Source organism: Phascolarctos cinereus, unplaced genomic scaffold (genome assembly GCF_003287225.1).
Source record: "Phascolarctos cinereus isolate Bilbo 61053 unplaced genomic scaffold, phaCin_HiC Scaffold_4;HRSCAF=312, whole genome shotgun sequence".
In the NCBI taxonomy this organism is placed as follows: Eukaryota; Metazoa; Chordata; class Mammalia; order Diprotodontia; family Phascolarctidae; genus Phascolarctos; species Phascolarctos cinereus.
The window spans coordinates 681,782,868-681,809,092 of NW_027555847.1; the positions used below are offsets into that span (position 1 = coordinate 681,782,868).

At 48.0% G+C, this 26,225-nt stretch overlaps 2 protein-coding genes across 2 annotated transcripts in view; one reads left to right on the plus strand and one right to left on the minus strand.

Annotated features, from left to right (window-relative positions):
• CCL25 (C-C motif chemokine ligand 25) overlaps positions 1–1,627 on the plus strand; it is a 28,305-nt gene extending 26,678 nt beyond the window's left edge. Inside the window, exon 6 of the mRNA XM_020978161.2 lies at positions 111–1,627. Coding sequence (XP_020833820.1) covers positions 111–157 — 47 coding nt within the window. The 3' untranslated portion in view covers positions 158–1,627. The remainder of the gene's footprint in view (positions 1–110) is intronic.
• A 1,716-nt stretch (positions 1,628–3,343) lies between these two features.
• The window catches only part of FBN3 (fibrillin 3), a 106,001-nt gene continuing 83,119 nt past the window's right edge, over positions 3,344–26,225 (minus strand). The window contains exons 48-63 of the mRNA XM_078154201.1: positions 26,050–26,202; positions 25,279–25,344; positions 24,000–24,125; positions 22,279–22,398; positions 21,811–21,933; positions 20,954–21,085; positions 19,662–19,787; positions 18,782–18,988; positions 17,558–17,683; positions 15,615–15,737; positions 14,759–14,875; positions 11,852–11,980; positions 11,379–11,498; positions 9,628–9,859; positions 6,830–6,998; positions 3,344–4,775 (exon numbers count right to left, since the gene is read on the minus strand). Of these exons, the coding sequence (XP_078010327.1) occupies positions 4,437–4,775; positions 6,830–6,998; positions 9,628–9,859; positions 11,379–11,498; positions 11,852–11,980; positions 14,759–14,875; positions 15,615–15,737; positions 17,558–17,683; positions 18,782–18,988; positions 19,662–19,787; positions 20,954–21,085; positions 21,811–21,933; positions 22,279–22,398; positions 24,000–24,125; positions 25,279–25,344; positions 26,050–26,202 (2,408 nt within the window). The 3' untranslated portion in view covers positions 3,344–4,436. The remainder of the gene's footprint in view (positions 4,776–6,829; positions 6,999–9,627; positions 9,860–11,378; positions 11,499–11,851; positions 11,981–14,758; positions 14,876–15,614; positions 15,738–17,557; positions 17,684–18,781; positions 18,989–19,661; positions 19,788–20,953; positions 21,086–21,810; positions 21,934–22,278; positions 22,399–23,999; positions 24,126–25,278; positions 25,345–26,049; positions 26,203–26,225) is intronic.

A 26,225-nucleotide genomic window follows, 5' to 3' on the forward strand; every position in this document is an offset into this window, starting at 1 on the left:
TAAGACTGAGGCCTGCAGCAGATATGGACAGTCAGGGTGAAGGAGAATTACTATTACTAGAATGTTGTTCACCCTTTTTCTCTTTTCTCTCTTTTTTTTTTCTTTTGTAGGATCCACAAAGTTCGCCCCTACTCAGAAATTTTCCATGATTCCCTAGAGCTTCAAGGACAAGCCTAGCATTTAAAGCCCTCCACAATCTGGCTTCTACTTGCCTTTCTGGACATTTCATATCACTCCCCGTCATAGTATTTACAGTGAAACCAGCCCACTCACTGTTTCCTGAACACTAGATTTGAGATAGGAAGAACTGGATTCAAGTCTTGACTCAGCTATTTACTGGTTGTATGGGAAACATGTTTGTTGAAAAATTGATCGTGTCTCACGCTGTACCAAGATAAGATTAAAATGGATACGTGGTTTAGACATAAAGGAATAAAGACAAGAGATAGAGAGCATTATGGGATATAAAATGGATAATTTGATTACATTAAATTAAAAAGTGTTTGCACAAACAAAACCAATGTAGCCAAGGTTAGAAGGAAAGTAGAAAATTGGTGGAAAATTTTACAGCAAGTATCTCTGATAAAGGTCTCATTTCTTAAATATATAGAGAACCGAGTCAAATTTATAGGAATACAAGTCATTCCTCAATTGACAAATGGTCAAAGGATATGAACAGGCAATTTTCAGATGAAGAAATCAAAGTTATCTATCGTCACATGAAAAAATGCTCTGAATCACTGTTGATTAGAGAAATGAAAATTAAAATAACTCTGAGGTACCACCTCACACCTATTGGATTGACTAATAGGACAGAAAAGGAAAATGACAAATGTTGGAGGGAATGTGGGAAAATTGGGACACTAATGCACTGTTGGTGGAGTTGTGAATTGATCCAACCACTCTGGAGAGCAATTTAGAACTATGTGCAAAGGTTATACAACTGCGCATACCCTAGGTCTGTATCCCAAAGAGATAAAAAAAAGAAAGAAAAGGAAAAGGACTGATATATACACAAGTATTTATAGCAACTCTTTTTTTGTGGTGGCAAAGAATTGGAAATTAAAAGGATGCCCATCAATTGTTGAAAGGCTGAACAAGTTGTCATATATGATTGTGATGGAATGTTATTGTACTATAAGAAATGATGAGCAGTATACTTTCAGAAAAATCTGGATTTACATAAACTGATACAAAGTGAAGTGAGCAGAACCAGAACATGGCATACAGCAACAGCTATATTGTAAGGATGAACAACTATGAATGATTTAGCTGTTTTGATCAATACAATGATCTAAGACAATTCCAAAGGATTCATGATGAAAAATACTGTCTACCTCCAGAGAAAAAACTGATGGAGTCTGAACGCAGAGTGAAGCACACTTTAAAAAAAAACTTTTTTCTTTTTATTTTGGGCAGTGTTTTCTTTCAAAACATGACAGATATGGAAATATGTTTTGCAATACTGCACACATCTTACCTGTATTAAGTTGCTTGCCTTCTCAGTGAGTGGGGAGGGGATTTATGGAGGGGGAGAATTTGGAACTCAAAATTTTAAAAAACAAATGTTAACTTTTTTTACATGTAATTGGGAAAAAATAAAAGACTTTTCAAAATTTTAAAAAAAGGTTGATTGTATTTAGGATCAGTAGAGTAAATGCCATCTATTTGGGATCCATGTGAACCAAGGACCATGGCAGGTTCTGGCCCCTGGGTTCTAGTCCTGGCTCTGTCCCATACTAGCTGTGAAACCTTAAGCAAGTCACTTCACCAGAGATGGAAGGAACCGTAAAATACAGGACACAAAGAATATGATCCCTAGGCTACTCACCCAACTTGCTCTCAAAGATTGAGACCCCAGAGGGTGGTTGCCACCTCTGGTTTGAAGGTTCAACCTCTTGGTCTGCATGCCTACAGTTCATGAGCTCTGCTTTGTGTGTTTCCCATTAGTGGTCAGCCAGTAGACACAATTAGCTCTTGGCAGAGGCATTCACTAAGATGGTGTAGTAAGAACAGTAAACTATCAAATGTCCCCCTCACCCCAAACTGGAGTTCTCCTTTTAAAAAATATACATAATATCTGTGGAAATAGAGGGCATAGAGTACAGTTGAAGTGAGGCCAACAATATTCATTCTTCCCATATGGCTGGGCCTCAAAGTCCTTTCTATTCTTGTACACTACTTTTTTTTTTTGATGCAATTGGGGTTAAGTGACTTGCCCAGGGTCACACAGCAAGTAAGTGTCAAATGTCTGAGGTCAAATATGAACTCAGGTCTTCCTGACTCCAAGGGCGGAGCTCTATCCACTGTGCCACCTAGCTGCCCCTTATAGTACTTTCTATAGCCCAACTTTCAGTTGCCAGGGCTAGTTCCCTCTCCCGTCCCTCTCTTTTCTTTTGCCTCAGAGCTATTTCCTCCTTCCAGGGACCGCCTCTCTGTATCCACATCTATGTAGAGTGTGTCGACTCAACTGTACCTCCGACTCTCTTAAATGAACTCTTCAGCAGCTGGATAGGGTATCTCCTTCTCGGGGAGTAGCTCCCGATAGCCAATGGGGAGGGAGAAAGAAAGAGAATTTTCTCCTGTATCTCCCCCCCTCATTGAAGAGTTGGCTTCTTCCCTGACTGCTAACTCCTGCCATCAGCCTCCAAAATTAAGGAACTCTAACTCTTCCTGTTTCAGCTATTTATAGCCTTGCAAAGACACAACCAATTTTCACTAATGACTCATCATAGAAAGGGGTTCACACTTCATAAAGGGATTTATACTTCAAAGAGTTTTGAATGCTTTGTTAACCCATTAAAACTTCATCATCTGCAACCACATTCTGAGCGAGCTGAGGGAATGGGGAATCAAATTTCCCTCCCCTACAGACAGAATGCTGGAGCGGCGAAGGGACCTTCGAAAAGAGTTAGAACACAGCACCTTAGATCGGGAAGGGACTTAGAATGTTTTAGAGCTGGGGACGCCCTTAGAACATTGTTGGAAGGGACTTCAGAGGTCACCTAACCTCACCCATATCTGAACAGGAGCCTCATCCTCAACAAACCACGTGGTCTCCAGGCCTCCACTTCACCACCTGTAGAGACAGGGAACTGACTCTTTCCGTCTTGACTCAGCCAATGTCACTATTGGGCATTGGATGGGAGACAAGAAATGTGGCAGGTGTGGTGGAATGATAAAGGCAGGGCACACAGAGTGAGTGAGATCAGAGGCTTCACCAAGAACTCACAAGAGGACAAACTTAACCCAAAATAATTTTATTGTTGCCATTTCTTTTAATACAAAACAGGGTCCCCAGAGCCCTGCCCCAGCCTTCCTGGCAGGGGAGGGGTAGGGTGGGGGGTGGGAGATGGGGATGGGGACACACATGCCCCCAAATCTGGCTTCTTTTGCTAATAGCCCGATGCCCCGATCCCTACCCCCAGCTGCCTTGAGGAGCTCCCAGGACTGGCATTCACATGAAGCTCCTTTGGTCTGAATGAAGCTCCCTCAGAAACCGGCCCCTGACCCTCTGACTCCCTGGGGCCGGCCTCAGTGCGATACAGACATTTTTCAAGTCTGAGAATAAACCAAGATACAGTAAACACAGGTTGGATAAGGATGAAGAGACAAACTGGTGAGAGATGGGAGATGGACGGGACCTTTGGGAAGAGAGGACACGGCGCAGGTGTGTGTATGTCTGAGAGAGGGCAGCTCTGGGTGAGCCTGGGAAATTGGGGGCTGCCTTTTGGAACTCCCAGATCTCATGGCTGATGTCCAGCGGTGGTGGTGGAGAATCAGGCCTTCAGGAATATTGGGGGAGAAGCACCAAGATAAGAAAAAAGCAGGGCCTGGGCTAGGTGGAACTTAAAGGTCTTTCTCTTTCCCCCTTGCAAGTCACTAGATCCACTCTCTCAAAGAAATTTAACATGATACTCCCTCCCCTTCCCCCTTCCTATGCCCTCACAGCTCCAAACTGGGCAAGGTGCTAGAGGCTCCCGAGCCTATAGCCTCCAGCCTGGCCCTATCCAGCAAGGTGGGCAGGGTTGCCCTCTCCAGAGGCCCCAAGGCAGCCTCAGCAGGGAAGAGGGGAGGCCAGGTGGTTTGGGCTGTGTGGGGTGAAGGCGGTGGCACTGGAGAAAGAACAGGGTAGAATAAAGGGAGTGGCTGTGCCAGGCAGGAGAGAGGGCAGGGCGGGGTTAGGATACACTGCGTGTAGTGGGCAAGGATGGTGCCTAGGCAGGAAACACAGTCTAGAGTAAAGGGGTGGGGCAGTGCCCAAGATTCACAGCGGGGTGTGTGTGTGTGTGTGTGTGTGTGTGTGTGTGTGTGTGTGCACGCGCGCATGTATGTGTGTATGGAGAAGGAAGGGACACAGATAATGTGGGCCAGGGGAGTCAGGGTCAGGGTCAGGGTCAGGGTCAGGGCCGGGGCCAGGGCCTGGGGCCTCCAACCTAGTAGAGCTGCAGCTGCAGTTTCAGCCTCAGAGCTTGGCCTCCCTCCCCAGCCTGTTCTTGCAGCTCATCTCCCAGCAGCCTGGGCACACTCATGACCTCCAGCTGGTAGGCACCGGGGCCGGGCTTCTTGCGACCCAGGCGCAGGTAGCTGAGGCCCTCCTTGTGCTGCATACGGAAGAAGCCCCCCTCATTGCCGTGAGCAATAATGTACAGCACCCGGTTCTCCAGGCCCTCCAACGCAGGCAGAAGCTCCAGGATGTGCTCCCTGGGCCCCAGGTTCGAGAGGTTCAAGGCCATGGCCAGCGGGGCCTCTGTGTCTACGCTGGCCAGGCTCATCTGGGGGGAGGGAGAAAGAGAAGCCATGGTAGTTAGAACATAGGCCCTGACGATCCCGCAGAAGACTCTGGTCCAGACCGAGGGCCCAGTCCTAGCTGTGTGAGCCCGGGGCAAGTCCCTTTCCTAATGGGTCTCAGTTTTTCATTCTGTAAAATGGGCTTTTGTGAATGTGTTTTATACATTTTAAAGCACTATAGAAAGGGGAATCATCATTATTATTAACAACATATGATAGTAGTGGTAGTAGCAGCAGCAGTAATAGTGTCCTTTAAAGCACCCTCGCCCAAAGGAAAGTGTGCTGGATTTGTGGTCAGAGGCTGCTACTTAGGACCTGTAAGACATCGGGCAAGTCACTTGCCCTCTTGGCCTCAGTATCCTCTTCTGTAAAATGGTGACCTTTTAGTCCCATGATACAACAGTCTATCTCTGTGCCTTTGCCAGACTGTCCCCCATTTCCTGAATTCCCTCTCTCCTCATCTCTGCCTCTTAGAATGTCTAGCTTCCTTCAAAACACCACCTCCTACATGAAGCCTTCCTTACCTGATTCACCTCTCCCCTCGACAAATGACCTTGAGTTTGCTTTGTATCTCCTTATATGTAGATGGGTTATTTCCCTAAATAGAAGGCAAGCTCCTTGAGGGCAACAACTGCTCTGTTTTTATCTATGATTCTCAGGGCCAATGACATAGCAGATGCTTAATAAGTGTGCATAGATGGATCGAAAATTGTAAGTTTTAAAGTGGGACTTCCCATTGTTATTAATAACATAGAATAATTACAAGTCTTCAGACCCTCTACAAATGTGGCTTATTATTAACAGACTGTGAGGTCCACAAGGGCAGGGGCCAAGCCTTAATTATGCTTAATTATTATGCATAATTACACCAAGCTTAATTATGCTCCCCTGAGTGCTGGATACTGGGTTCTTCTGCATACAGCTGGCACTAAATAAATGTCTATCCAACTTGAATTTCAATTCAGAGGATCAGACTCTGAATCACAGAGATCCCACCCAGCACTGATATCCCATGAGGCTGAACTAGAAACAATCTTTGGGCTGGTTTCTACTTATCTGAACTACAACCAACAGTCTGTTTCCCCAAATTAGCGTTTGTCTGGTGACTTTGAGGGGTGTTTCTGTCCAGGAGGTAGATTCATAAATGGACCCAAGAAGAAAATCCATAAGTAGGTGACACAAGGTGGGTGTTGGGTAGGATCGTAGCCCTTGGAGGGCATCAGGTCTAGAACCAAGACTCAGAGACGGGAAGTGACTTGCCCAAGGTCACACAGGCAGTGAATGGGAGACCCCGCATTTGAAGCCAGCTCCTGTGACTTCTGTACGCAGAGCTCTTTCCACTACAACAAGATGCCCCAAACATTTTATATATCAGTACTTTCTATGACAGAAGGGAGATGGCCCTGAGCCTGTCCTTCCTAAAGGGCTAGGATGGAGGTAATTTCCACATGTTCTGGGTGGGCTAGGGGCCCTCTGGCCCAGGGACAGAGATGTGACACAACCCCTTAGGGGTTCAGTGGCTCCCATTTTGGATACCACCAATTTAGTCCATTTTTATAGTTCAGGGAAATCGAGGGCAGGAACTTGCGGGGTTTTGGGCCTCTCTTTGTATCTGCAGGGCTTAGCATAATACCTGACACATAGTAAATGCTGAATAAATACTCGTTGACAAGGCTCTGAGACTATAAGCTGCAGACCAGGTATAAATTGCATTGGTAGAGGGGGAGGGAATAAGCTTTATATGGTACCTACTGTGTGCCAGGCACTTTACAATTAATATCTCACTTGATCCTCACTACAGCCCTGGGAAGCAGGTGCTGTTATTATCCTCATTTTACAGTTAAGGAAACTGAGGCAGACCACAGGTAAGTGACTTACCCACGGTCACACAGTTAGTAAGTGCCTGAAGCTGGATTCTGTACCTAGTGCTCTAGCTACCGCACCACTTAGGTCTAGTCCCTCTCTCTCTCCCCTCTCCCTGGCTCCTAGCACAGTGTCTGACACTTAGTAGGTGCTTTTTGGCTCCCTCCCACATCACCTGGTGCCTCTGGGTCCCATCGGTGTGTCGTCGCTGCCGGCTTCTCTGGGAATAGCCATTAATCTTGCACTCGTAGCAGGTGTCAGGAGAAAGCAGGTTCTCTTCATCCTCTTCAGCAAGGGTTGGCAGGTAGGAGTTCTTGTCAAAGCCAAGTCCTGAGATGCAGTGCCTGGGAGTGGGAGAGGCAGCTGGGGGTTAGAGGAGCCTCAAGGCCCTAGAGCCTCATTCCGCCCAGATGCCATTCTTGCAGGCCCCTCTTTGGGCACGTTCAAATTGCCCCTTTCCCCTCCATCCGCTTTCAGTCCAGTCAATTGACCACCTTACTATTCTTTGTATCCGATCTCCATGTCTTTGCACTGGCTGTCCCCCACCTTGGAAGGTTCCCCCTCCACACCTCCATCTCCTAGCTTCCCTGAGGACTCAGTCTTGTCTTCTGCTGGAGGCCTTTTCTAGCCCCCCCCCCCCCACAGCTGCCGGTGGCTTCCCCTCTGACATTACCTTCCATCCATTCTGTACATTACTTGTACGTATACAGCTTTTTAATTTTTTGGAGGCAATTGGGGTTCAGTGACTTGCCCAGGGTCACACAGCTAGTAAGTGTCTGAGGTTGGATTTGAACTGACTCCAGGGCTGGTGCTCTACCCACCGAGCCACCTAGCTGCCCCTGTAAATAGCTTTTTACATGTTGTCTACTCCATTAGAATATAAGCTTTTTGGGAACGAGGATTTTTTTCCCCTTAATCTGTACCCCCAGGGCTTCACACACAGTGCCTTAAACACAGTGAGCCCTTAATAAATGCCTGTTGACTAACTGTATGAGTTGCAAACTCACAGAGCCAGCCCAGGAAGGGAAAGGGGAGAAAGGCCAACGACGGGATCACAGAGAAGGGCTCCCTCCTGGAAGAGTCGAAGGAAGCAGCCCATGCAATCAATGCTCATAGGGAGGGTCTGTGTGCATGTGTGAGCATGTGTGTGGGTGAGCACACAGACTTGTCTGTGTGTGCATATGCACAAGTGTGTTACACCTTCATATATGGGGTGAATATTGGTCATCAATTGCACGAATCTAGAATCATAGGTCTAGAATCTAGAATCATACTCAGGATCTCAGAGCTGGAAGGGCCCTCAGGGGTCAGCTAGTCCAACCTCTCCTACAACATTACCAAATGGTCATCCAGCCTGCAGCCTAGGGGACAGAGCTCTGAGTCTGGAGTCAGGAAGACCTGAGTTCAGCTCCTGACTCATTTACTAGCTGTGTGACCACGAGCAAACCACTTAACCTCTCTGAGAGTCAGTTTCTTCATTTATAAAATGAGGAGGGGGGGTGGACCAGATGGCTTTGAAGGTCCCTTCCACGTACAAATTGATGATGGCGATCACAGTAACTAGCATTTCAATACAAAGCATAATAGAAATAGGAATTATAGAAAAAATACAATTATGCTTTTAGGTTGGCAAAATGTTATGATCCTATGGCCTCCTCAGAGAGCCGATTACACATGTGGGCAGCTCTAGTGGTTAGGACAGGGGAGATGGAGCTGGAGAACAGTTTGCTTAATGAAAATCTAGGGGTCTTAGTGGACCCTATGCCCCATGGAAGGACAAGGCAGATAAAAAAAGCTGATGAGATCTTAGGTTGCTACAAAAGGAAGATAGTATCTAGCAGGGGAGGGGAAACTGCGGCCTTGAGGCCACATGTGGCTTTCTGGGTCCTTGGGTGCAGCCTTTTGATGGAGTCCAAGTTTTATAGAACAAATCCTTTTATTAAGGGGACTTGCTCTGTGAAGGCTGGATTTGAAGGGCTGCACTTGAGGACCTAGAGGGATGCATGTGGCCTTGAGGCCACAGATTCCCCACCCCTGGCTAGATCAAGGAGGTGGTAACATGTCATACTCTGCTCTGGTCTGCATCTGGACTCCTGTGTGTGGTTCTGAGGACACATCTTAGGAGGAACATTACAAGACCAGAGAGTATCCAGAGCAATGAGAATGGAATGGTGAAGGTCTTGAGTTTATGCCTCACAAGTATTAATAAAAAACCAAAAACCAAAAAAGGAATGACAGAGACAGGAGAAGAGAAAACTCAGGGCAGGATTTCCTAACCTGAGGTCTCTGTAGTTTTTAAATTATATTTCAGTATAATTGGTTTCCTTAGCAATCCTATGAATTTTATTTGATGTATTTAAAAAAATGCTTTTGAGAATAGGCTTTGTCAGACTGATTGCCCAAAGGGTCCAGGACACAAAAAACAGCTTCAGAGCCCCTGGATAAGGGTATTTCTCTTCAAGCATATGAAAGGTTGTCATGGGAAAGAGGGACTGTATTATTTTCTCCTTGGCCCTAGAGGCCAGGACTGGGAGCAGTTGGTGGAAATTGTAGCCGGGTGGTTTGGGCTTACTGTTATGAAAACTTTCCTAGTGATAAAGGCTACCCCAGAGTGGAGGGGGCTCCCTCCTGGCTGAGGCTGTGAGTTTCACGTCCCTGGAGGTCTCTAAGCAGACACCAGATAAAGAGGATGTCCTAGGGTTCTCATGTGGGATGGGTGGGATTAAATGACTGTGCATAGCTTTTTTTTTTTTTGGTGAGGCAATTGGGGTTAAGAGACTAGCCCAGGATCACCCAGGTAGTAAATGTCAAGTGTCTGAGGCTGGATTTGAACTCAGGTCCTCCTGACTCCAAGGCTAGAGCTCTATCTACTGCACCACCCAGTTGCCCCTCATAGCTTTTCTATGGGCCTATGGAGGAAGGCCTATATGGGTGTACGCAGACACGCATGTTGGAGGACAGAACTCTACTTACCCTTGGCCAGCACGGAAGTAGCCCCCTGGGCAGCCACACAGGTAGCCCCCGTTGGTGTTGGAGCAACCATAGCTGCAGGGGCTGCCCCCCGAGGAGCACTCATCCACATCCCGGCAGCCCCCGAAGGCCTGGTCGAAGTCATAGCCAGAGGGGCAGACACACTTGAAGCTGCCCAGGGTGTTGTAGCAAGAGGCCGAGCCGCAGGCTGCAGGGCTGGAACATTCATTGTCATCTGGAAAGAGGAGGCAGAGTTTGAGACCAAGACTGGTCCCAGGGCCAGGGCTGGGGCTGAGGTGAAGCTCTGGGCAAAGAAGTTAGTCCCATAGGAGGGTAGGGTCCAGGAAGATGAGGATGAAGAAAAGGAAACCATGGGTAGTCTCAGAGAAAGTAGTTTTGCCAGAGCTATAACTAGCAGTTTTGGTGCCTAGGGCAAGCTTTTGGAAACTTGCCTGAGATAAGCTCATGAAATACATTGCCCTGGAGGAGAGGGAGATTTACTCCAGGATACCACCCAGTAGTGGGAAGAGACCTGGGGAACACTGAAGGCTTGGGGGTGAGGCTGTGGCCTGGGTCAGGTGGAGCATGCAGCAGGATACAGGGGAGGAGTTTGTCGTGTGGAAATGTCAAGGGAGGCTACGTGCCAAGGGGTAGCTTCGCTTCTGACTTTAACCATCTATTCTTGCTAACTGTGTGCTAACATCGGTTGTGTCTACATTGGTAAAGGAGGGTAAGTGCCATCAGCCTCTCTTCATTTTGTCACTCTAGGTCAAAGCCCCAACTACCCTAGTCATGGCTTTGAGCTTCAGCTGAGCATTGCAGGGGGCCAGGGGTCATGGAGCTGGAAGCCCAAGAGTAGGAGGTCAAGGCTTTGTACTCATTCTCTCTCTCCTTCCAACCCCACACCCATGTTTCTTCTCCAGGATAAATTTCTCAAGTTTTTCTGGCCTTATTTTTATCCTTCCCACCCCAACTGCCTTCTCACCTCTATCTCTAAGCATTCTGATCACAGCTTAGGTTATCAGTGTCCCTAAGGGTGAGTCATTTCCTCTAGCTTTTCTTTTTTGTTTTTAAAATAAATTTTATTGATACTTTTTGTTTTTATATCATCTGCATTTCCTAATGGAGTCCCCCCCACCCTGTTCCCATCCTTGGCTTCTAAAAGGTAATATTGTACAGCAGGAGGGGCAGCTAGGTGGTACAGTCAATAGAGCACTGGCCTTGGAGTGAGGAGGACCTGAGTTCAAATCCGGGCTCAGACACATAACACTTACTAGCTGTGTGACTCCGGGAAGGTCACTTTACCCCAAATACCTCACCAAAAAAAAAAAAAGAATAGATTACTACAGAAATGCTTAGGAATCTCTTTCATTTAGGGCAGCTAAATGGCATAGTGGATAGAGCACCAGCCCTGGAATCAGGAGGACCTGAGTTCAAATCTGGCCTCAGATACTTGACACTAGCTGTGTGACCCTAGGCAAGTCACTTAACCCCAATCGACTCACACAAAAAAACACTTTGCAGAAGGAAAAGACTCTAAATTTGGGTTCTAGAAACCCAGGTTCAAATCCCAGTTCTGCCATGGATGTTTGACGTTGGACAAGTCTCTACCCAGCCTGAGGCCTCAGTTTCCTTCTCAGGAATTATTAGAGGGTTTAATTTTATGGATTAATCCCTGAGATCCCTTGCTGGCTCTAAATTGTAAGATCCCAGGATGTCGCCTCTTCCCAGGCCCCAGGGGACTGGACACTCACCTACACACTGGTCCCATTGGGAGTGCGGGGTGAAACCGTTGGGGCAGCCACAGCGGTAGCTGCCTACCATGTTCCGACAGCCATGCTGGCAATGGTGACTCCCGTCGCACTCGTCTACATCTGTAAGAGAACCGCCCACCACCTCATTCAGCCCAAGGTCCCCCTGTCCTAGCAGGCCCACATGCTTGCAGCAGAGGGCTTTCTCCATCCCTGTCAAGCCCTGGTGGTGGAAGACAGAGGCTCCTGAACCCTTAACTACAGACTTGAGGTCCGTGAATATGTAATTTTGCATGCTATTCACATCTTCATAGAACGTCAAAGCATTCAGAAAGTCAGTCCCCCACACCCCAGTCCTCTTTCTCTAGTAACAAAATTCCCCTTTTCCCCTGACACCCAGCCCTTCTCAAGTCTCAGTTTGCCCCTCACTGGGACCCCGGTGCTGATCCCCTCACAAGGACCTGGACCCTCTCTACCTTCACAGCTGAGTCCTGTGCTATCCAGAGAGAATCCTCGTTGGCACTGACAGTTGTAGCTGCCTGGGGTGTTCTCACACTGCCCTTGGGCCCCGCAGAGGCCTGGCTGGGTCATGCACTCATCACTGTCTGCAAGAACAGAGATTTGAAGTCATCCCTGAAGGGCCAAGATGGGGCTCTGGGGATGCCAAGAGCACCATGGACACGGCCCAGAGCGAAGGCCCTGTGTCTCTGACTGGGCAGTGGGGGAAGCAGCCAGGGTCTTCTTTCTGTGTCTCTTCAAGTGGATGTACCAAGTGTGGGAGGGAGGGGAAATCCACACCTGGTCTTACCCTTCTCCCTTTGGAGAACTGTAGCTTGGAGGTCCACAGTGGTTAAACAGTAACTGTTCCCTCCCTGAGAACCCCAGATTCTCCCCTACCTCCAGCCTCCACCACTCTGTACCTGTGGCTTGGGAGCTAGAAATAATGAAGTTCAGGACCTGCTGCTATCCATGCCCCCATGGTTGGCTCTGCCTCCTCCAAATCTCTTATGTCCATGCCCTCTTCTTGACTCACTTAGTCACCAACCTAGATCATGGCCTCATCCCCTCTCATCTTGACTATTAGATTACTTCCAAACTATCCTTCACATGGCTGCCAAATTAATCTTCCTAATGACCAGATCTAGCCATGTCACTCCACTCCTCAAAAATCGTCACTGGCTTCCTGTTATCACAGGACAAATGTAAACTCCACGGTCTGGCATTCAAGGCCCCACCACGATTTGGGTTCAACCTACCTTTCTGGCCTCATCTCACACTGTTCCCCTTCATGGTGTCTCTATCCTGGTCAAACCGAAGCACTCTTTGTTTCCTCATCTAATCCAGTCGTAGCTCTCCTGTGCTCCCCAAGCCTGGAATGCACTCCCTCCTCATCTCTGCTTTGGAGAAAACTTTTTCTTCCTTCAAGGCCCAGTTCAGCGGTTATCTTCATCTCTATTTCCTTGATTTCCCCCTCTAGCTGAAAGTGCTTTCTCCCTCTAAAACTCTTCTAGATCTCGTAGTCTGGATCTTGTTTTTGTCTCCATGACAGGCCACTTTGCATTATATTAATAAATATACAAGCCACAACTTCCCTAGTAGATTGCAAGCTGTTTGAGGGCAAGAACTATGCCATCTTTCTAACTTTGTACTCCCAGAGTATAGCATAGAGCCCCACTCATAGTAGGCACTTAATTGATTATCTATCTATTCATCTATCCATCCATCTATATTTTAATTCTATCTGCCTATGTAATCTATCATATTCATCTATCCATCCATCTATATTTTCTATCTTCTATCCATCTGCCTATGTAATCTATCTATCCATCTATATTTTCTATCTATTAATATAACCATCCACCTATATTTTCTATCTATCCATTTATATTTTCTATCTGCCTATGTAATCTATCCATCTATCCATCCATCCATCCATCTATATTTTCTATCTATCCATCTGCTTATGTAATCTATTTATCCATCTCTCTCTCTTTCTCTCTCTCCCTCTCTCTCATTCTATCTAAACACACACACACACACACACACACGCACACACACACACACACACACGACATCTAGGTATCTAGATCTATCTCCATATAGCTAGAGCTAGAAGGGACCTCACAGGTCATCTAGTCCACCCCTCCTCATTTTACAGATGAGGCAACAGAGGCTCAGAGTGACTTGCCCAATGTCACACTGGTAGTAAATGGCAAATCTGTAATTCAAACTCAGCTCTCCGACTCCAAATTCCATGCTCTTGCCATTATACCACTCTGTCTCCCCACAAATGCTTGTTGCCTTGAATTCGAGGGAAGAGAAGCAGCTGTGGCAGAGTGGACCAAGCGAGCATGGTAGTGGACAAGGGTTCCATTACTGACTCTGCCTTTTGCTCTCCATTGGACTTCAGGCCAATGGCGTCTACCCTTTGGGCCTCCTCTGGGCGATGAGGGGTGTTGGGCTACATGGTCTATCATATCCATTCTCATTCCAAATTCTGGGGTGCATGGCTGATTGCTATGCTTCTCATCCAGGGACTCTGAAGACTAATCTCACTCTAAAGCTGGAGGAATCACATGGAAGTTTATGGTCCAGCCCCTTCCCCTCCACCCTGCCCCCACTCCTCAGCTGAAGACCATGGGCCCTTTCCTCCTGACTTCCCTTCTCTGCTCTCCAGCTCCCGCAGACCTCCATGTCTGCCCGGGCCTTGGCCTTAGCTCTTTGCTCTCTTCTCTGCATTCTCCTGATTTCTGTTTGCCTATCTGATCTCTGACCCATGGATGCCTTGAGTACCCTGCTTTCCTGTTGCTGGTGGCCCTCCCGTCTCTCATGCTAAATTATCCTGTATTTTTGGTGGTGGGGAAGGGGAGGACCGAGATCTCTGATTTCATCAGCAGAAGGCGCTTCTGGTGAGGGATTCCCACTCTCCACACAGATGAGCCACTGCTCTGACACTGGGGGATCTTCGGGGGTTGCCTGGGCACACTGGTGTACAATGTCTCGCCCAAGATCACACAGGTCTTGAAACAGCTAACTCTGAGGCCAGCTCTCTTTCTTGTACTTTCTTTGGACACATCTTGCACACGCTTATGTGTGTACACACACTGTTCCCCAACAGAATGCAACTCTGAGGGTAAGGGTGGTTTTGTGGTTTTCTTTCTTTGTATCCGCAGTGCTAGAGCTGTGATTGGTGTGGAGCAGGCGCTCCATAAATGTGTGTTGATTAATCGATCGACTGGTCAGCTGGGCTTGACCAGCTTGAGTGACAAAGCTCTGAGGGGAGCCAGGCCCAGAGGGTTCCACCCCTGTTCCATCCCCTGCAGTGAATTCCACCCTTCCCCTGCCCCCCACCAGCCTCCCATCCAGGATGGTGGGTGACTCACCGAGGCAAGAGTGGTGATGCTGTGTGAAGCCAGGGGGGCACTTGCAGGTGAAGCTCCCCACGGTGTTGACACAAAGGAACTGACAATTGTGTTGTTTGGTGGCACATTCATCAAGATCTAATGAAAATTGTGATAATGAGAATAACCCCGGGAAACCTCAAAGTGCTATACAAACATACCCTATTGGACAGTAATATGCTCATCAGAGGCTTAGAGCTGGCACAGAATTCAACCCTCTCATTTTGTGGATGGGGAAACTGAGGACCAGAGATGGGAAAGAGGCCTGGTTCCCAGTCACATGGCTGGTGTCAGAGCTAGGGTTCCAAACCCAGGTGTTCTGAGTTCAAGTTTAAGGCTCTTGCCACGCTCCTCAACCCCATCCTCCCTTCCTATCCCCCATCCCTCCATTACACCAAATTGTGCCTAAGGCAGTGAATGATCCCAGTCTGATGTCTTCTGGCCTCTGGTCTCAGGTACTATCCTCACACATGCCTAAGGAAGGCGTGTGCTCAGATCAAAATGGTGGCCCTGGGACATTCCAGGAGAGTGGGTTGGGTACCCAAAGGGGATCATGTGTAGGTCACTCTTATTTCCTAGGCCTAGGTGAGAGGGTGGGGGTGGCCAAAGGAAAAAAAAACCCTGGGCAGGAACAGGCACACAAATCCTCCTTCCTGTGCCCCTCCATGAAGTCCCATGGGGCTCCCAAGGAACAGGGCCAGAAAGAAGACTTCCAAGCCCAGGAGCTTCCTGGGAAGTTGGAGAAGAACAAATGATTCTTATGTTTAATTGCTCCCTCGTCCTCCTCCCAGGTCAAGGCCCTCCTGCTGCCCTGGTTGGGAAGAGAAGGTTCATTCACCTTTACAGGTCTTGCCATTTCCCTGGAGGAGGTAACCCCGGGGGCAGGAGCATTTGAAGCTGCCCTCTGTGTTTTTGCACAGGAAGTTACAAGGCTTTGGAGACTGTTCACACTCGTCCACATCTGGATGGGGGTAGAGGTGGAGGAAGGATGGAGAAATCAGATCACTCAGGCACCAGGAGGAGCACCCCCACCCCACAGGCCTCTCTCAATGCATAAGGCCAGGCCTCACTAGCAGCCTCTTCCTCAGATCCCAACCAATCCCCCTTCCCTGAGCCCGTCTGTGACTCCCCCATTCAGAAATGTCTGGTGTCTCCCAAGCCCAAACTGCTCAGCGTGGCATTTAAGGCCCTTGACAGCCTGCCACTGCCCTCCCTTTCCAAGCTTATCTCATATTCCTCCCTCTCATACACTCTATGCTCTAGTGAGACTAGATCTGTCCCTCAAATATCCCTTAAACTCTCACCCCTTCTGTGACTTCACTCACTCTATTTCCTACACTTGGAGGGCCCTCCCTCTTTCCCTGTTAAAATACTGTGCAACCTTTAAAGCCTAACTTAAATGCCACCTCCTCCAGGAAAGTCGTCCCTGATCCCCCTGGTAAGTAATGACCTCTCCTCCTCTCACATTTTACCTGGCACTTTGCCTGTACCTCTCTGACATGTTTATTGTGGAATGTTGTATAGAATAGCTGTCTGGCTTTGTGTTGTATCCCCTTACTAAACTGTGAGCTCCATGAAGGCAGGAACTATGCTTCAGATAAACTTGGCACAGCACCCATCAAATTAAGCACTTGTTGAATAAAGTAATATATGAATGAATGAATGAAGGAATGAATGTATTAATGAATGAAGGAATGAATGTATGAATGAATGAAGAAATGAATGTATGAATGAAAGAAGGAATGAATGTACAAATGAATGAAGGAATGAATGAAGGAAGGGAGGAAGGAATGTATGAATGAATGAAGAAATGAATGTATGAATGAAAGAAGGAATGAATGTACAAATGAATGAAGGAATGAATGAAGGAAGGAAGGAATGTATGAATGAATGAAGGAATGAATGTAAGAATGAACAAATGCATAAATGAATGAAAGAATGAATGTATGAAGGAATGTATGAAGGAATGAAAAAATGAATGTATGAATGAATGAAAGAGGCTAGCAGAGTGAGGCTGAGGATATCAGGAATGTGGCATGGGCACGTGGGAGTGGAACTCAGTTATCTGCAGAGGCCTTCGGAGTTCGTTCACTTAGTCCATTCCTAAGCCTCCAAACAAAACTAGGCTCCTGTCTGCCTGACTATTCTAGTCTCATGGATAGAAGGATTCTCCATCCCTCATGGCAATAGCCCCGGAAACTATGGTCTTGACCTGTGGTGCTACAGTTGGCCAGATGTCTAATAATAATTCTGTTTTTTCTTATTGGAGAAACAATTGGGGTTAAGTGACTTGCCCAGGGTCACACAGCTAGTAAGTGTCAAGTGTCTCAGTCCAGATTTGAACTCAGGTCCTCCTGACTCCAAGGCTGGAGCTCTAACAACAATTCCCATTTCTATGACACTTTTTTTTTCTCTCTCTCTCTCCCTCCACATTTACATATATATATATATATATATAATATATATATATTATATATATATATATATATGTATATATATATATATGTGTACATGTGTCTATATATGCTTTCCCTATGACAATCCTGGAAGGCAAGGAGTGCAAATGTTATCATCCCCATTTTATCGATGAGGACACTGAGGCTCAGAGAAATTAAAGTGGTTTGCCCAGCGGGTAAATGTCAGAGACAAGGTTTGATTTTGGCCTTTCCTGAATGCCATGCTTTTCCTTCTATGATGTGTTTTATGGCCTTGTTCTCATCTTCCAGGATTCCTATCCTGGACTGGTCACCTGGGGACGTAGCCCGCTGGGCTGGGACTTACCCACACAGGCTGTGCCAGCAATGTCAGGTGTGTACCCAGTGTCACAGTGGCAGCGGAAAGAGCCAATGGTGTTGATGCACTGACCATTTTGACAGAGGTTGGCGAGAACTTTGCACTCGTCAATGTCTGCAAGGAAGAGGAGATTCAGCCCAATCCACCAGCCATACCATGGCCCCCACAATCCTCTGGGGTTCCTGGCATAAAGTTCCAGGTATGAAAAGAATCTCCCACTCCCACCCTTCTACTTCTGGCCTATAGAAGCTGAGGCTGAATTTCTAAGTAGATTCCCACAACGGCTCTTCCTGAGTCCCCAGCTTACTCTCCCATCCCCTAATGATAGCTCCTATTTGCATAGTGATTGGAACTCTGGTCTTCCCAACTTCAAGTCCAGTGCTCTATCCACCAATCCAGGGGTGGGGAACTTGCAGCCTCGAGGCTACGTGTGGCCCTCTAGGTCCTCGGGTATGGCCTTTTGACTGAGTCCAAGTTTACAGAACAAATCCTTTTATTAAAGGGATTTGTTTTGTGAAGTTTGGATTCAGTTAAAGGGCCATACTTGAGGACCTAGAGGGCCATATGTAGCCTTGAGGCTGCAGGTTCCACACCCCTGCTAAACTGTCTCTTCCTGTAGGCCACTGATGGACAAATTATTTCCCTAGAGATTTTTCCCATCCCTAAGACACACAAACAGGACTCTCTCCCCTGGGTTTCATTCCCCAAACTGAAAGAAAACCAGATTCCAATACCACCGAGGGTGTAGAAACTGCCCTGACTTCTCAGCCCTGTTTTAATATATCAGACATTGAAAGGACCCTAAGGATTCATCAATTGATCTGGCATGTCTTTAAAAAAAAAAAAAGAAGGCAGTCCTTAGCAGTGATGAACATCTAATGTGATTTTTTGAATGGGTCTATAATCACTCCTCCAGGGGTTCTCTGAGGGCCTATTTCTGTGTGGGTATTGACCCTGGCTTAACTTGCTGTCATAAATTAATCCTGCTGCAATAAGAAACCATTAGATGGGCATTGATATGTCTCCAAGGCAAAAAGAGTAATAACCATTTCTGTAATACTTTATGATTTCCGAAGTGCTTTCCTCTAACCAGGAGGTAAGCAGTGTAAGCATTATTATCTCCTTTTTACTGAAGGGGAAACTGAGGCTGAGAGAGAGAGAGGAAAGTGACTTGCTCCAAGTTGTGGGTATCAGATCTGGAAGGTGCCTAACCTCTGCCATCGGTGGTATAGCCAGGACCATGTGGGCACATCTTCCTGTAGTGGGCAGTGCCAGGGAGGGGGCAGAGCTCGCAGAGGGAGCCCCAGCCTCGGCCCCCATCACAGCAACACTCGGCTTTGGTGACTGGGCTGTGGTTGGTGGAAGACAGTTGACATGTGGTCTGCAGTACCTCATTGAAGCAGGAACCTTGGCGGGTATCTGAGGAGGAATCAAAGGGAAAGGGCATGAGAAATGGATAATAACACCCCACATTTCTAATGTCTTTTTTTTTTACAACATACTTTCCTCTAAATAGTCCGAAATAGGTAGTACATTTTTTTTTTTTGGTTTGGGGAGGGGGTGGGGAGCTCTGGGTCTCAGATTTCATCCACATAGAGAACTCCCAGTGTGGAAACTCCCTCCACAGATACAGATTGGCAACTCGTCTCTGACTTGTATTATGAGAGGTAATATAACCATGGTCATAGAACTCATATGGGTTAGAGGCAAGCCTTGAAATGAGGTCTTGCTGACACCAAGGCTGCTCCTCTTTCTGCTACACCAAGCTGCCCCTACTGTGGGGATAATCGTGCAGGTTTTAGTATACCTATTTTATGGATGGAAAAAGTGAGGCCCAGAGAGACTAGTGGATTTGACCAGGGTCAAATGGTGACAGCTGGGTGTGAGAGATGGGGACTTGAACCCAGGTTCTCTGACTCTTTAAGTCCAGGGCTCCTTCTAGGACCATGGTGGCCTTCCAGGGATCACAGAAAGGCAGAACTGGAAACATTCTGAGGGGAGAGGCTAAGTTGGGGGAACCTGAGGGAAGCCAGTGCCCTTGGAGATCAGTCTGTCTCTGGTGGAGGAGGGGGGAGCATTCAGAGGCACTTACCTAGGCACTCAGTGCCTGTGGGGCTAGCCTGGAAGCCCTCATTGCAGTCACAGTGGTAGCTGCCCACAGTGTTCACACAGCGGCCATTGGAGCAGAGGCCAGGCTGGGTTCGGCATTCATTCTCATCTGAGGGAGGAGAAGACACCAACCCATGGTCACCCAGACTCTTCCATTCCTGATCTCCTCAGGGTCTTCTTCCCTCTGCTTTTAGGACAGTCAAACAGCACTTCTCCCTGTTCCTATGCTCTACCTTGGCTGCCACTAGGGCTCAAGGGGTTCTTCCTTGTAGCCTGCCTTAATAAGCCCCGTTTTCCTCTGGTTCTCTGTCTTCCCTAGACATGAAGACCAGTTGCTCAATGTTTTCTTCAAAGAAACCCTTCCTGCATTGGAAGATGATGATCATCTTTTCTCGGGGGCAAGGAGTCTAGACCTTTTATCTCTCCACAGGGAATCTGTCTCTTAGCATTTGGATCCCATCTTCTAAATATTGCCTCTCCAGTCTAGGAGAGGGGGTGCTGGATGCTAGGGGAAATTACAGAAGAGCTATTTTCTGCTGGTATCATGTGTGTCCAAATGATAGATCAGTTCTCTATGGAAAGATTAAGGTTCTGGACTGCTTCCCCTGAAGAAGAGAAGTTTGAGGGCTGATGATAAATGTTTATTGAAATGACACTAGGTCCCATCCTTTTCTTGTCCCTCATTTCTCTGCCCTCCATTTCCATTCCTCAGCCTTTTGTCCTCCCTCTTCCTATTTCTCAAGGCCATGAAAGCTTAAACAGTCAGCTACCTAGCATTTATCAAGCACCTACTATGTGTCAGGCACTGTGCTGAATGCAAGGGGGGTTGACAGAAAGGGTAGGGAACAGAGATGGGCAAGAGAGAAAAGGACAGGGCTACAGGGATGAGGCTGGGACAGAGATGGGGGACAGATGGGGTGGAGGGATGAAGGGAACAGAAAAGTGGGGAGTGAATGGTAGAGGGACAGGAATGAGACAGAGATGGGGGACAGAGTTAGGGAACAAAGATAGGGCACACTGATGGGAGATCAAAGAAGAGGAACAGAGGTGAAGTCCAAGGAGGGGAGTGGAGATCTGGCCCTTACCTGTGCAGGGACCTTCGGCTGTAGGCAATGGCTGGGAGTGGGGCAGATGGGACCAGGGTTTGCAGGGCAGAGAAACAGGGAGAGAGGACTAGGGGTACAAGAATGAAAAAGAGGCTAGGGGACAGGGACCAGGTACAAGGATGGGAAGATGGCTGGTGTATAGTGAGGGGTCTGGGATTCTGGCCCTTACCTGTGCAGCCTTCGCCATGGGCCCGGAGTTGTAGGCCAGGGGGACAGATGCAGGTGAAGGTGCCTATCAAATTCTTGCAAAGCATCCCCCGGGCTGGGCAGTCGTGCAGTCCCTCAGCACACTCGTCCAGATCTGCAGTCAATCACAGAGCTGGGTGGGACTTCACCCCAACTGCCTCCCCCTGCATGCCCTCACTTCCCATAGCTGTATGCATCCATCACATGACCACGCTGCCTAGGCCTAGCCCAGCTCATAGGAAGGGGTTCTCCCTTAGGGGCTGTTTGAAGCCCTGGGCTTCCTGAGGGTCCCATCTGTCTGTCTGACCCAGCAGGCAGGCCTCTTTCCTCTCACCAACAAACAATTCCAGAAAGTCCTGGCCACGCTCCCCCATGAAACTCTCTTATTCTAGTCTGCACTGAGGGATTAAAAGTGACAGCCTTGTGAATGGTCCAAGCAATCTCTGTATCTGTCCACATTAATATCCTGTTCACTGGCAGCCTCCCAACCCTCACTGTGTCTTCCTCATTTGTAGTTTCCCATTGATTACCTCCCAACCTCCTCATCTACCTCTCATCCAGCCTCCCCTACCTGTAGCCTCCTCACCTCTCATCTCACCTCCCCGTCTCTCACACAACCTCCTCACTTCTTATCCAGCCTCCCTACCTCTCATCTAGCCTCCTTTTCCACTCAGCTTCCTCATTTCCTAACCAACCTCCTGAATTCCCATTCAACCTCCCAACCCCAAATGCAGCCTCTTTTCCCTTCCAGGCTCCTCACCTCCCATCCAACTTCCTCACCTCCCACCCAACCTCACTTCCCACCTAGCCTTCTGCAGCCCCGGAAGCTCCCAAACTAACCTTTACACATGACTCGGTCCTCTCTCAGCATGTAGCCAGAGGGGCAGGTACATTCATAGGAGCCCTTGGTGTTGATGCAGCGGAAGGCACAGAGCAGGGGGTTCAGGGAGCATTCATTAATGTCTGTGGGGACAGACATTATGGGGAGGCCAAGGGGAGGCTGGGGAGGAGGTAGCTTCAAGTCCAGACCAGCCCTAGAGTTGCCAAGGTCTGAGCTGCCCTGCCCAGCCTCAAAGGAATCTCAGACCACCAGAAAGGTCGATTGAGTCCAAACCCCTCCTTGCACCAGTGGAGAGACTGAGGCTCAAAGACGGGAGAAGACTTGCTGAAGGCCACATGAGTCAGTACTAGAACCCAGGTTTCCTGGCTCCTGGGTCATTCACTGTACTGTGGTGGGTGTGCCTGCCCATCCCAGGATGCCCTTTAGATCCTTTCAGGCTGCCCCTCCCTCCTGGGTCCACTTCTTACCCTCACAGGTCATCATGGGGCCTGGCTCAAAGCCCTCATCACAGGTGCACTCAAAGCCTCCCACAACATTGGCACACACTCCATTCCCACAAGGATTTCCAACTGAGCACTCGTCCATGTCTGTAGTTGAGAGGGATGAATTAGCTGGTGTGTAGAGAGTTATCTAGATGCCCAACAGCCCTCCCTCCTGCTGCTACGGAGTTGGGAGGGGTGGGCACGTGGGTGGCTTCTGTGGGTCCATTTGATCCTGATTTATCGGGGTTTGTGAAGCCCTTTACCCCATACCCAATCCCTGGGGCAAGGGGAGATAGACAAGGGGTCTCCTAAAAGTCTGTAATTGTAAAGCTAGAATGGACCTTGGGGATCATCTCTACAACTCACTCATTTTTCAGAGGGAGCACCTCTCACCCCTCACACTATAACCTCTGCACCCTTCCCAGTTTTCTCTGTCCATCACCTCTGCTTTGGCCTCGCTCTCTTCCCATCAAAATCTCAATGCCACTAGTTAGCTGAGCCCTTCCTGCTGCAAAGCAATCCTTTTATTTGTCCCTTATTTGCTCACCAGCACACCACCCCACTTGGTCTGTTCTACTTCCATGACATCTTTCCCCTCTATCCCCTTCTCTCCACTCATACCTCTACTGGCCCTCATCAGGTTTTTCTGGATTTCTGCACTAGCCTCCTAATTAGTCTCCCTGCCTGGGGTATCTTCCTTCTCCAAACCACCCCATCTAACTTTCCAGATGGATTTCACAATGCTTTCCCTCATATACTTTCAGGTCCCCTTAAGTCTTCTGTTCTCCAGCATAATGTTCCCAATTTCTTCAACTGAGCCTCATATAACAGGGTCTCTCATTACTTCTCTATCCTGGTTGTCCTTCTCTGGACTGGCTCCAGTTAGTCAGTATCTCTACTAAACATGTTCCCTGGATTGAACACAACACTGCAGGCCTGGTCAATGAAGCCAAGAGTTTTAGAGCCAGAGGAATCACCTGGTCTGATAACCTCATTTTACACATGATTAAAATAAGGTTCAGCAAGTTCTGACCAGGACAGAGGACTCGAAGACTATCACTTTCCTCATTCTGAACATCATATCTCTGTTAATGAAGCCTAAAATGGTGGTAGCTCTTTTTTTCTGGGGGGGGGGCAACCTTAGAAAGCACTGTTAGCTTATATTGAGTTTGCATTACAGTAAGACCCTCAGATCTTTTTCATTTGAAAAAATGCTTCTTTCATATGTTCAGTAGGGAATCCCCCAAACTATTATCAGGACTGCTCCACCTCCTCACCAGCATCCTTGCCCACCTCGAGCTGCTTCCATTTTGGGGCCTGTTCTGACTGATGAGTCTCTGGCCAGGATTAACATTTCATGAGGGGCCCCAGACAAGCTCACTTCAGTGCCCTGATTGCACTCATCCTTGACCTCATGCCAGCACTTTTCTCCCAACTTTCCCCTTCACTCATATTTTCCAGTTCCCCTTTATGTTTTGTGTTCTCCTAGCAGAATAAAAGCTCTTTGAGAGTAGAGACTATATTGTTTTCTTTTATTTAGTACTTATCAAATGCTTAATAAATGCTCTCTCTCTCTCTCTCTCTCTCTCTCTCTCTCTCTCTCTCTCTCTCTCTCTCTCTCTCGATACTTTATGCTTAAAGTGAGATTCTGAGGATCCCAAGTCTGAGGGTACAGTAGCCGAGATAGGGGGCTTGGAGACACTAACCCACACAGTTGACACCAGTATAATCCAGGCTGTAGCCAAAAGGACACTCGCATCGGAAAGAGCCATCTGTGTTGATGCAAACCCCATTGACACAGATGCCAGGGTTCTCTGAGCACTCATTCACATCTGTAGAGACGGGAGGACAGAAGAGCAGACAGTGAAGATCATGTGCCAAGAGCCTCAGCCCCAGAGTGCACTGAGGGATCCAGGGTAGGTGCGTATGGTCAAGGAGGTCAGGTTCCAGGGAAGAGCCAGATCCGGCAAAGGCAGAGATACATCCTCAAACACCTTGTCCTACTCTAGATGTGCCCTCAGAACTTGGTCCAGGGCCACAGAGAAAGTTCCGGGAAGAACAGGATAAGTTACAGGGGTATATGGGCTCAGAGCTTGGTCCCCGTGGCTGAACTGCCCAAATCTAGGACGCTGGGGTGAGGACTAAGGGACCAACAGCATGGCCCAATTGCTGACATGGGACTGGAGCCTCCCTAATCCCTGTCTTTTCCCTCTCTGGATGGGGGAGGGTAGAGCTGCTGATAGGAAGCTCTGTCCTAGGCGAGTCTGTGAGCTGCCTTCATCCTAGGCTATCAGTCTCTGGTTGGCTTTGCTGGCCAAGACGTGTGTTCTTGGGTACCTCCAGTGCCAGTTGTCTCTACAGGACCCAACAAGGTTCCTCTGGAGAACTCTACTTCAAGAAACAAAGGTCAGACATGCCTGACCCAGACCAGTAGTACCCATGCTGGTCATAGCCGGGACCGGACAAGAGTGTTGGCTACCCAACACTGCAGGGAATGAGGAGGTCCAACTTGCAAATGCTCACAGGCAGCCTTGGACCCGGAGCCTGAGCAGACAAAACAGCTGGCTCACAAATGCCAAGCAGTGCTGAGCAGGTCCCCATCACTGGCTCTGCCTGTGCCCAGACACGTGGAGCCACTGTTCAAAAGCTAAGGGGCCCATTTGCCAAAAATTCTAGCCTTGGCAACACCACAACCATCACAGTGGTTTGGCTAGAGGGGCCATGGACAGCACAGAATTCTCATAGACTCATAGATAGAGAAGGGCCTTTAGAAACCATCGAGTCAAATCCTTCCATTTTGCAGAATGGGAAACTGAGACAGAGAAGGGAAGACACTTGCTCAAGGTCACAGCAATTCAGGGAAGACATCAGGACTAGACCACGGGTCTCCTGTTTCCCAGACAATGGTTCTTCACACATGGTGTTGTCTCTGTACTCATGAATCAGAGATACCAAAAATTACTGAGGACTGAAGACAAGGCTTACCTTCCCGTGAGTCATCTGGACCGGGCACAGCCCCATGGCCAAAGGGACATAGTTCTTGGAAGGCACCTGAAAGACAAGGGATAACAGAGTCTGTGAAGATCCCAACTTTGTGGGCCAAACGGTTCAACTACCCTTAGGGGCACCAGGGAAAGTCTGGGCTTTTCTCTGACGTTCTTCAGGTCTCTCTCCAGAATCCAAAGGCTGAGTTGGACTCTGAAGTGGGCCCTGGTTCTAAATTCAAAGAGCTCTCTCAGATCTGACATTCTGTTTTGAGGGAACCTCCTAGCTCTGACATTCTATGCTGTAAGGGGTCTCTGACATTATATATTCTTTTAAAAATATATAATATTTTATTTTTTCCCCAGTTACATGTTAAAACAATTTTTAACATTTTTTTTTAAGTTTTGAACTCCAAATTCTATCCCTCTTTCCCTCCTTCCCCTACCCCCACCCTGAGATGGTAAGCAATCAGATATAGGTTACACATGTGCAATCCTGACATTACATATTCTAAGCACCTTCCCAGCTACACTCTAGGGGCCATCCCAACTCTGACATTCTTTGTTCTAAGGGCCCTCTTAGCTCTGACCCTCTATGTTCTAATGTTCTATGTTCTATCTGTCCTTAGCACCCTCCCCTCCCCTCTACCTTCCTCATGCATTTATCTAAATATCTGGTGTCAGAAAGTAGAATCTCCTGCTTTCTCCACTCCCTCTTTTGGCCCAGCTCCTTTGGGTCGCCAATCCACAAGGGTCAACAGGGGCTACTCACCACTGCCCTCCTGGGGACACAGTTCGCAGGGGTCCCCCCACCCTTCTCCAGGCATCTTACTGCAACAGCATCGGGCCTTGGTAGTGTTGAAGGCTTTAGGGACCGAACACCTCCCATTCTCAAAACGAGTGAAGCAAAAACTCTGACGAGTGTCTGTGGGACAGAGATCTTGACAT